The sequence below is a fragment of the Amborella trichopoda genome, chromosome 5, assembly GCF_054954075.1.
Source record: "Amborella trichopoda isolate Santa Cruz 75 chromosome 5, AtrichopodaSantaCruz75HAP2 v2.0, whole genome shotgun sequence".
Lineage (NCBI taxonomy): Eukaryota > Viridiplantae > Streptophyta > Magnoliopsida > Amborellales > Amborellaceae > Amborella > Amborella trichopoda.
This window is the reverse complement of record NC_142340.1, coordinates 9,058,820-9,070,768: the sequence shown is the minus strand read 5'-3', so window position 1 is coordinate 9,070,768 and position 11,949 is coordinate 9,058,820. Positions and strand designations below refer to the sequence as shown.

Below are 11,949 nucleotides of genomic sequence, written 5' to 3'. Positions count from 1 at the left end.
GGGGTTGGGCTGAAAACAGTCCTAACCTTTGGCTTATGCACAAAGTGGCCGCTCTCAAGACTCTAACCCTCGCTCTTGCACTGGCTACCCGAGCCCTTTCTCGTCACACCAAGTGACAGCCCCTAGTTGCTTGGCTTATTTAGTTTCTTAATTTTCTTAGTTCATTAATTGTACTCCAATCAAACTAAGCATCATCCTAATCAAAATTAGACTACGCAATTCAAGCCTAATTCTAATTTTTTCTTGAAATGTCGGTTTCGATGCCCATCATACACCTTCCCTAAACCTGATTAATCATAATGGTGTTGCCTAACTTTGTATGTTTGGCAGGTGCCGTTTAACCCTTCTCTCTCTGTTTGCACTTCATTTTCCAATGTTAGATTGACGTCAGATTTAGAGTAAGGAAAAATATCACTAATAATATATTATCTCAATGAATTTAATTTTGATATGTTGTTTGACAATGTCCCTCATAAAAGTATTTAAAATAAATTTATAGGCACATATTCCAATCCTAATCCAAAAGAAAAACCATCCAATCCTCTAAATCTCAAGTATACATACTATGACTAGCCCAAAATGAGCATGCCGCCAAGCAGAATAGCTTCTCACTTAGCCAGACTGATAATGGAGATAGACCCGGTTAGCAGTCATCCGACCTAGATTATCCCCAGCATTGCAGTTAATTCCATGTTCAATAAGGAGATTAACTATGAGCAGTTTTCAGAATCTTGATCGGTGGGATAGATTGTCCATCTCACATATCGGTATCAAATTGCTTAATAGCCGGTCAGGATCATTTTAGATTGGTGATCCGAAAAAATATTAAAAAGTTCAAAATAAAATAGGGGTTCACAGGGGATTTGAGGGACCTAAGAATATTAGATAATCTTTAAAAGAGAAAAAAAAAAAAATATGGAAGAGGGTTTTAGGTGAGGACTTAGTTGGTATTGATATCTTTCCAAAACCAGTTCAATCATGTTGTTTCCATATCTGGATTGGCACTCTTGATATTGACCACTAGATTTGGAAACACAGGCTAAGAGACCAAAAAATGCACCCCAAAAGATAAGGATGCATGGTACCACCCAAGACAGTAAATCTCTTCCAGAAATCTACAAAACCACCTCTTCTAGGGTTAACAGTCCTCATCCAAATTTCCACTTTAAGTCTCTAGAACCAGCGGACCCTAAATAATTGAGATAAAACTTGAATGATGATGATGATGAAGACTCTAAAATCAGATTTCCTCGTGGCAATTATTTATTTATAAATTTAGGTAGTTTTGTATAAAGCCATTTTAAACATGCATAATGCTTTCTTGGTCAACACCTAGCAAAGAGCAAAGAAGTTTCTCCCTCTAAAATCACAAGGCTCCTCGTCCCCGGCCTTTATGTTTCATACACGCCCGCGTGTAATAGTGGGAGAAAAATATCTTCTTATTCCTTTAAGTAATTTACATACAGACCTTAAATTTTTTTCTAAAATACGAAATGCTCGGTTTATTAATTAAAAATTACAAAAACCATTGATCAACCTGTTTTTTTTTTTCAAAATTACTTTTTGGTCTGAGGATGGAATCTTCAGGCTGAATATTATTATTATTTGTTTTAGTCCATATAATTGGAATGAAAATCGGAGGATTTTGACATGAATAGACCCACCTTTTTCAAAGTGTTTCTCTCGGTAAAATTCTAAGGTGTAAATGGGTCCCGACGAGTACACTCTCAGGATATAGTTAGATTGTCTTGAGTTCCTGTGTTGCACAGTCAAGAGACCCATATAAAACCACTGTTTCAAAATTACGGATATGTCTTTCCAATTAAAATGATACCATAAATATTGATCGGAAAGAAGCTTCTCTTTCACACTTCAAATTATCTTCCCATTAGTATAACACCAATAAATATCGATTGAAGCAAACTTCTCTCTCACTATAAATTATCTTTAACAAACTTCGATTGGATAAAATATATAGGAATAAAATTTTCTTAGGAATAAATTTTTTTGGCATCAACTAATTTGCTAACACTTTCGTCCTAAAATTTTGGCAAAACCTTCCCTTAAATGGACTCAATTTCTGTCTACATCTCTGACAAAATTCCAAAGTCCCCGTTAAATTTATGTAGGAACTATATCATTTAGAGGTTGATGACAAGAAACACTTTTAGTCTTAGCTAAATTTTTGTAGAAATTAGATCAGCTTTCGGAGGTTATAAAATGACACCAAAAATAATCATAAAAATTTCTTATACAGTGCAATATTAAAAAAAAAAAAAAATACGTACCTTGCTTCAAAACCTAAATAAAATACCAGTATTTCCTCAATAAAATGAGGTCCCACGAGCTCCCTGGAACTCTTCCGGTTCCTATGAAGGAGGCCTCACCTTTGTTTATAGGAGAGAGGATTCTTCTAAAACACCCAAGGTGCTGTACCCCTTTCAAACCTTTATATTAATAAAATAAGAACACCGCGTTACGTGGGGAAGGAAATAAAGATGAGTATTAAAAAAAGAGCGATTTACGTACAGCCCCTACAATAAATACTAAAATACGGTTGGCTCTCCTTACACCCAATTTACGTACCTTTCTTTTTTGAAAAAAATTGACCTGAGGATACAATCTTCGAACCGCATTTTAATATACATATATATATTTTTGTTATTTGTTTAATAGGGCACTTATCTTAGTTTTAGGGGCACTGCTTAGGCAGTTCGAGGTTGGAATCCTTGGACCGCCTCTGAATTGAACAAAGTTCTTGTTTAAGGCAGTCTGAGGTCTGAAATCTTCGACTGCAATATATTTTTTAAAAAACTTCAGTCCGAGGTCAGAATCTTTGGACTACAACTTATTTTTCAAGGTTAAAATCCTTGGGCTGCTATCGTTTTAATCATTCCAAATGCGGTCCAAGGTCTACATTCTTAGACCGTCTTTTTTTAATTTCAGTGAAAATCAACACGATTTGAGAATTCCATCCTCAAACCCTTTTAAATTAAGCTGTGATCTTCAACAAGGTCCAAGAATGCTATCCTCGGGCCTCCTGGGCAATGGCCTTAAAATTCGAGACAGTGCCCTACTAAAGAAATAATAAAAAAAAGAAGAAATTAAAACGCAGTCAAAGGTCCAAGGGGCAAATTTTTTTTAAAATTATCATAGGTTGGTAATTTTCAAATATAAAAAGAGCAAATCATATTTTAATATTTATTTCAAGGGCCGTAATAAATCGCTCTTAAAGAAAAAAAAAAAAACCTTTGATAAAAGATAGCCGTGTTAAATGAGATATGGCATTAAACCATGAACCAAAAGTGAAGGTACCATAAAATGGAGAGAACGAAAGAATGATGGTCGTCATGGACTACAAATTATCGAATAGTCCTTGAAGGACGACAAAGCATGTTCAGGTACATATACACAATGGTTGTTTTGAAAAGTGCCAAGCAAAAAGATAAAAGGGAAAATTTTGTATAGAACCCTAATTCCTCATATTATTTCATGGTAGACCTTCTTTCCGTTTTTTTTTCAAGTGTCATAAGGAAGTCCCTAAAGATTTCACCATACCCCTCATCTCTTATCTCCCTCTTTTATTTACTTTTGATAATAAAAATTAATCTCAAAAATATTTTTATATTATTTCAACCCAAAAACTTTTTATTTGGTGTAAAAAAAAAAAGAGGGTTAAAAAAGTTTTTTTAGTTGAAATGATATAAAAAGATTTGTTGGGAGCTAATTTTTATGATCAAAAGTCAATAAAAGAGAGATAAGTAAATAAAAAAGACAAATAAAAGATGGGGAGGTATGTTGAAATCTTTTAAGGTTTCTTTATGCTGTTTGAAAGAAAACAGAAAGAAAGCCTACCATGAAATAATATAAGGAATTAGAGTTCTATACAAATTTTTCTCAAAAATAACATGTAAATATTTGATAAAGCTGAGAAAGGACATATTTGTTCTTCTCCAAACTCTCATAATTCTGAACTCATATATTCACGCTTTCCCCCTCTTCTTCCTTCTCCCTATTCCTCTCTTTTCTCTCTACCCTCCTCAACTCTCTCTCATCTCTTATAGTCTTCTTTGAATACTGCGTTAGAGAGTGTGTGTTAGAGAGAGATTTGAAATTTTGAATACTAACTTAAAAAGAGTGTGATAGAGAGAGATATTTCAATACTGCCTTAAAAAGAGTGTGCTAGAGAGAGAGAGAGATTTGAATACTGTCATAGAGAGAGAGAGAGAGATTTGAATATTGCCTTTGAAAGAGTGTGATAGAGAGAGATTTGAATACTGCCTTAGAGAGAGTGTGATGTTAGCATGTATCTCTACTGCTTTAGAAGTTGAGAATAGGTTGGGGCCTTGGTGATAGCATTAATGAGCCCTACGATGAAATTTTTGATTTCATTCTCATGGTAGAAGTCCAAATCCCTATTTATACATCTATTATTATTATTATTTTTAACAAGTTCTTTTTCATGCATATTGAAAATTTTGAATATTGTTATATATTTTTTTTAGAAAAAAAAACCAGGAAAGGAAGTAGTGAGCACGGAAGAAAAAGAGAGTAAAAGTGAAATGTACACAAGAGATGCCTCTGTTGATTGGTATAGACGGCCAGCGATCAAGGCAAAAACAGGAGGGTGGAAAGCTGGATCTCTCTTATTGGGTAATGCCCATAACACACACACTCACTCTCTCTCTCTCTCTCCCTCAGGTTATATATGTATCTCACTCTCAGTATTTCTCATACAAATATTTGTCCAAAAAAAAAAATCCGTTACAAATACTATAATTAGAAACGTTTTCTCTAATTTTTTCCCCATTTACCCTCACTCCGGATATTGAAAATCTGAGCTCATACACCAATTGATGACTTTCTATTTTCAATATCCTTAGTTGTTTATTTTTAAAGTCATTTTTTAAAAAGAAAAACCGAAGTTACTTCGGATAATGACAATTTATAAGTCACACTTGAGTTGGAATTTTGAATATCCGAAGTTGCAAGAAAATGTTTACTTCCATGCAACTTCGAAGGTTCAAAATCCGAAGTTAAAAGTGACTCTAGATTTTCAATAATCCAAAGTAACATATGTTTTTCTTTTTTTTCCCTAAAAGTGGCTGGAAAAAAAAAAAACAATAATATGGCTAGGGATATTGAAAATCCGAAAGTCATTTGTAACTTCAAATTTCCAATCTCCAGGTGCGAGTAAAATTAAAATAAAAAAAATGAAAGAAAAAAGTGAAAAGTTTGTATAGAGCTGAGGCCCTAAACAATAAAATTAGACTCTACCTCAAAATTTTCACTAGAAGAGATTATTTTATGCCCAAATATCCTCAAATTGATCATCTCAACATCAAGATGCATAGACATGAGAAAAAAATGGATTTCAAGTTTTGGAAATAGTGTATTTTGTAATGCATTTTTGGACAATTAATTTTCAAGATTTTCAAGTTTTTATAGATCTGTCGATTTACACTATTTTTGAAGCTTTAAACTTTATAAATAAAGATGAAACTATATTTTAAGGCTATCACAAAAATTTCCAAAACCACATTTCTCGACACTATTTGAGGGCAGGCTCTAATTTCATTGTTAAGAGCCTAGGCTCTATACAAACCTCACCCTATACAAAAATTAGGAGATTTTTGTAATTACAATATCTATATGGGATATGTAGGTAAATTTCTCTATATCTCCCTCTCCATATATGGATGGGGATCGTATATGTTGTCAACCTTAAATAATTATATTAAGGCGCACCTCTAAATTACTAAAAGATGCAATGGCAATGATAGAAACCCTAACGAAGGTTTAAAAAATTTATTTTCATATTTAATTATAAAATTTAAAGTTCTGAAAATGGTGTAGATCAAGCAAATATATAAATATTTGAAAATTTTGAAAATGAAAGGTGATGCAGGGAAAAAATAATAAACTAAAAAAATTAGTAAAAGAATGGTTTGAGATATTATATCTTCTGGGTCTCTTTACAAAGAAGGGACATGTTCTCTTTAAATTCAAATTACAAGGATTAATAAACAAAAATAAAATAAAAATAAAAAATTAAACTCTATCCCTCCCACGTCTCTCTCTATTTCTAACCCATAAATCTCTCTCAAATTCATCATCCCAACTCATGGAATGAATTCACCCTAGTCCTTAACAATCTAACCATGCTAACCTCATGTTAAAACCAAGTACATCCTAACGAACCCGACCTTTGTCCAAATCTTTTTAAAAAATAAAATTTTGATTCTATCTCTTAAATCTCTAAAGCTAAAAAAAAAAAAAAACCAATAATAGCCCTAAAAAAAACAAAAAACCCAATAACACAGTTTTTAAAATTTCAAACATATAAAAATAAAAAAAATTTAAAAATCCAATTTTTACTGGCATTAGACAATCTATATAAAGTGTTACAAAATCTACTATTTTTGTGATTTGAAATCTTTTTTTTTTTTTTTTTCTTAATATTCATACATTTGAGGTTGAGTTGATCAATTGTAAGGTTTTTTATCACCAAAGCAACCTTTTTGGGTGAACTTTTTAGGTGCACCTTACTTCCACATAACAGGTTGACACTTTATATAAATTTCTTATTCTGTCTCGAAATATATGTCAGTATTTTAAAGGTACCTCTCTCTCTCTCTTTCTCTCTAGATATTTTAAAGGTTCATTTTTAAAATAAACCAAGGTTTAAAATTACGGATGGTGACCTCAATTGCCGTCCAGATTGACGTTCAGATCGAGCACTGGCCAATAATTTTTTTTGAAAAATAGATAACAAAAAAAGTTGGAAAAATATTAAAAAAATAAAATAAGACTATTTCTTTGACAGAACCAATCGGTTCCCAGGAGCTGATACCCGATATTTTAGCATAATCAGATCAGTCTGACTGGTTCCTAATCCGAACCACCCAGTCGCCTATTTTTTAAACCTTGAAACAAACTAATAAAACTTTATGGTTATTCTCCACATGGTATCAATTAATTTTCCAATTTCTTTTCTGCAAGTGGTGCTTCTATCCATGTCTCTCTCTCTTTCTAAGAAATGGGGGGATGAGTGGTTTTCTCATGTGTCGATCTTTCAAGGGTGTCTCCCTCTCATGTTTGTTTTTCTTCAAATAGATGTTTTGGTCTACCTTAAACTTTTCATTAATCCGTTTTAAGCTCAAATAAAAAAAGTGAGTTGCATTAAGTAGGCAACCAACGTAAAACTTTACCACATATTATCATGAATCCTAAGATATTTTGATCTGTCAAATAGTGTTATGAAATTATCTCTCTCTATATTGCAAAAACAAATTTTAAAAACTTATTCATTTCTTCTCTCTTTAAAATTTGATCACACAGTGAACCAAGGGCTGGCAACTTTAGCCTTCTATGGGGTTGAGGTGAACTTGGTATTGTTTTTGACACGGGTATTGAAGCAAGGCAATGCTGAGGCAGCCAACAACGTTAGCAAGTGGACAGGCACTGTTAACATATTTTCATTAATTGGAGCATTTTTGAGTGATTCTTACTGGGGGAGGTACAAGACCTGTGTTGTCTTTCAGCTCATCTTTGTCTTTGTAAGAAAAAGACTCCAACTTCTATTATCAATTTCATTTTTTTAGCTTAATGACAATTATTGATATCATATATTATCGATCAAACAGAATTCATCTGGCCAACCCTAAATAATTGAGATAAGACCTAGCTGATGATGATGATATATTATCATTGAGTTTTATAGGGATATTATTGTATTTGGCTTTTTATTCGTTAATATATCATATAATTATCAAGACTTTATATATTGAATTAAATATATTATTTTTTGTAAAATAGATTCCTATAGAAATTGATAAATTTTGAATTTAAATTATATAAAATAAATATATAAGTATATTAATTTTTTTATTAATGACAGAGTTGAAAACAATTTTTGATGCAAGCCAAAATTGAAATATCAAAACTCACTACCCAACTTAATATTTTTAACTGCATATTCCTAATCAACTACTTGCAAATTGCTCCCTATTTGCTTTACTGCAATTTTTAGGTTTGTTTTTACGCAATTGAAATGCTTATTTCAAATTCAAATTGCTAATTTTACTTTCATCTTATGTTCGAGTTTTAACATGCACGGTTTTTATCGAGATAATAATGAAACGCCCGAAATGTGTTGTCTGTGAGAGAGAGAAAGAGAGATTTCTATTTTACTAAAAGAGGGTGAGAGAGATTTGAGTCGTTTTACAAGATTGTATATTTATGCACTATCATGAAAGTGGACTAATTATGTGATAGTGCAACAGAGGGAGAGAGTGATTTCATGTGTGGTTGATGAAATAGGAGTGGATTTAGAGTAAGAGGTTTATTTTTGTATTTGCTCTTCTTTTTTTAAATTTTTTAAATTAGATTATATATGTGTGTGCATATATTTATTATTTGCTTGAAAAGTGCGAGAGCACGACTCTTAAAGAGCACGACTCTTAAAAATATAATGAAATAGCAAATCCAAATAAAGCAAAGCCCAATGGCAGTAGAGGCTCTTTTTTTACGGTAGGAAAAATATAGAATGAGACCATTTATTTTTAGTACAAGCTGGTCACAACTAATCTTGACCATTGGATGTGAAATTGGATGGCTGCATTTATTTCATTGACCAAACTCAAAATTCAAAAATAAAATTTCTTGAACTTTGCGAGACATCTAAGCAATCAAATTTCACATCAGATGGTTGTAAGTAATTGTGACCACATTGTATCAAAGGTAAATGGTCTCAGTATATACAATCCCTTTACAATATTGCTAGATACAAACAGTTTTGGGACACCCATTGATGCCCTATTTTTTTTTTTAGGTAATTCAATGTGAAAAACAAGTCCCTAGGCGTTTATTCAAATAGTTGAAGAGTTAGTTTTTTTGAAGGTATTGACGGGGTGGTGTTAGTGGGAATAAAAACCATAATATGGTGACTAAAGTGTGAGGATGCTACCACCACAACCCCATCGCCTTTCCCATTCATGCCCAATGAGTTTACATTCATCCCAGTTTTTGGATTATTAATTAGGTATATAGTATTATAGGGTACATTGAGGAGGGTGCCAGGCCTATATACCTTGCTATTTGAAGGACTTTTCCTCTCTCATATAGTCTCGGTCTCAGTACAAATCACCGGTTTATGCCCTCTTAGTGTCTCTCTAGGCTTTGGGTACAGGGTGAGGTTTATGCAAGGCATCAACCTTAGATAATCAAAGCAAGACACTACAAAACAATGCCAATAGATGTAGTTATGGTGCCAGTAAACCTTGTGATAGCAGAAAAAATTATTGTAATTATTTAATTATGAAATTTTAAGTTTCAAAAGTGGTGCATATTGAGCAAATCTATATGCAATAATTTTTTTTGAAAATTAACAGTCCAAATAATTCACTATTAGACACTATTTTCAAAACTCAAAATCCCTTCTGTTTTTTTTTTTTTTTAATATCTATACTTTTCAAGGTCAAGATGATCAATTTAAGGGTTTTTCAGCATCATAACAACAATTTTTCAATGGGGTCTTGAGATATACCTTACTTCAATAATATAAAATTATCACCTTATGTAAAATTTTCTTTCGGTGTATTCTTCTATCATTTTGGTTTGGATTTGAATTATGCCATCACTAAAAGTGCATGCTCTCATTACATAACTTGTCATTATTTTCTCTAACAGGGGTTGCTGATGCTATCCATAATCTCCAACTCTTTCCTTCTCCAACCTTTTGGTTGTGGACATGGGGGTTCCCCATGTAAGAACCCTACAACAATAGAACGTGGGGTATTTTATGTCTCAATCTATCTAATTGCCTTAGGTAATGGAGGGTACCAAACAACCATACCCACATTTGGGGCAGACCAATTTGATGGGAAGGACTCGAAAGAAGCGCACTCAAAAGTGGCGTTCTTTAGCTATTTTGACTTGGCATTGAATCTTGGATCTCTCTTTTCTATCACAATTTTGGCCTATTTTGAAGATGAAGGGAAATGGACCCTAGGGTTTTGGATGTCTAGTGGCTCAGCCCTCATTGCTTTATTATTGTTTCCAAGTGGGATCCCTTGGTATAGGCACTTTGCACCTAGTGGAAACCCTTTGTCTAGGTTTTCTCAGGTAGTGGTTGCTTCCTTGAAGAAATGGAGGTGTGAGTCCCCATCTCATCACACACAACTCTTTGAAGTGGATGGCAAAGAGTCAGCTATAAGTGGTTGTAGAAAGATTGTTCACACCCCTGATTTCAAGTAAGTGTTAGGGATGTTATTCTTCTTTCAAGCACTCTTATAGTATATGTCTATAATATTTGGGGATATTGCTATTTTATCTATAAATCAAAAATATATATCCACAAAAAGAAGAAAAATAAAAAGTCAAAAAACCTTTTGAGTTTGAGAGAGCTATCTATGGTCCTTATACACATACATTTATATGAGACTAGAGACTGAATAGCCATCCAATTAAAGATCGGATGATTGAAAGTGAGCCTACAATATTGTCATATGACCTGACAAGGAATTGGTTTTGCCTACGATTATTATTTTGGACTAACTCACAGTCAACCAATCAAGAGTGGATGGTTGTTAGTCACTAGACATAAATAAATTGTATGTATAATGGGAATCATAAAAATGTTTCCCCTAGTAACATATATTAATGTTGCGTTCAAAGGATGCCTTGAGTCTTTTGATCACTTGATGTGCTCATGCTCTTGATTTTCTCATGATCCTTAGGTTTTTGGACAAAGCAGCCATCATGACTGAAAATAATTTCACAAAGGACCGACCTTTTCATGATCCATGGCTCTTGTGCACAGTAACACAGGTAGAAGAAGTGAAATGCATACTACGACTACTTCCCATTTGGCTTTGCACCATTATCTACTATGTTGTCTTTACACAAATGGCCTCCCTCTTTGTAGAACAAGCAGCAGCCATGAAAACCGACATCTCGGGATTCCACATCCCACCTGCAAGCATGTCCACGTTTGATATATTAAGTGCAACAGCTTTCATTATCTTCTACAGGAAGCTTTTCATCCCTTGTCTCCATAGGGTGAGAAAGAACCCTACAGGACTCACAGAGCTTCAACGGATGGGACTGGGATTGATCACCGCAATTGTGGCCATGATATCAGCAGGTTTCATAGAACTAATTAGGCTTAGATATGTGAAAGAAGTTGACAAACCAAGTTCTTTAAGTATACTATTGCAAATCCCTCAATATGTACTGATAGGGGCCTCAGAGGTGTTCATGTATATTGCGCAACTAGAGTTTTTCAATGCACAAGCCCCGGATGGATTAAAGAGCTTCGGTAATGCCCTTTGTATGACTTCAATGTCTCTTGGGAACTATTTTAGCAGCTTTTTAGTGGGCATTGTTATGGGGATCACTAGGAAGGACCACAAGGCTGGTTGGATAGCTGAAAACCTAAACCAAGGTCACATGGATAAGTTCTACTTCCTATTAGCTGCTTTAACAGCCATAGATTTTGTTATTTATGTTATATGCGCCAAAGGTTACCGTTCGATTTCATATGAGACCAGAGATGAAGATCAGGAAGAGATTGAGATGCAAATGCTAGTATAAACCATCCTCAAACCTGGTATATTTGGACTGGACTTGGGCATGTACAGAAGAAGAATGTAGTGATGTTACATCCAAGGTTAACATTAGGATTCCCCCAAAATTTTGTGAAATGGGGTACCCTTACGACCATTCTATCCTATTATCAAATCACATCAAATAACTCTTCTTTGATTTCCATATATGACTTTTGTACCCTGTTATGATAAAATATCTGCAGCAAAACTTTTCAAAAGTTGAAATGACCTAGAGATTTTCATTAATAAACAAGGGAAATCACCTACCCAAGAAAAAGGAAGGGACAACTATAGAAACATTATGACCAACGAAGTTTCTAAGGAAAATTTGAAAATTTTA

At 33.5% G+C, this 11,949-nt stretch overlaps 1 protein-coding gene across 1 annotated transcript; it reads left to right on the top strand.

Annotated features, from left to right (window-relative positions):
• Positions 1 to 4,479: 4,479 nt before the first annotated feature.
• LOC18443719 (protein NRT1/ PTR FAMILY 7.3) lies at positions 4,480 to 11,595 on the top strand. The gene is made up of 4 exons (XM_006853901.3): positions 4,480 to 4,653; positions 7,342 to 7,559; positions 9,691 to 10,253; positions 10,740 to 11,595. Exons 1-4 carry the CDS (start codon positions 4,563 to 4,565, stop codon positions 11,593 to 11,595), a joined length of 1,728 nt encoding a protein of 575 aa, XP_006853963.3. The 5' UTR covers positions 4,480 to 4,562.
• The last annotated feature ends 354 nt before the right edge of the window (positions 11,596 to 11,949 follow it).

Excerpts from the sequence above, each read along its gene's own strand:
- LOC18443719 (XM_006853901.3), top strand. The coding sequence starts at position 4,563 with ATGTACACAAGAGATGCCTCTGTTGATTGGTATAGACGGCCAGCGATC. Across the intron at positions 4,654-7,341 it reads AGCTGGATCTCTCTTATTGG|TGAACCAAGGGCTGGCAACT; the intron begins GTAATGCCCATA and ends TTGATCACACAG. Across the intron at positions 10,254-10,739 it reads GTTCACACCCCTGATTTCAA|GTTTTTGGACAAAGCAGCCA; the intron begins GTAAGTGTTAGG and ends CATGATCCTTAG.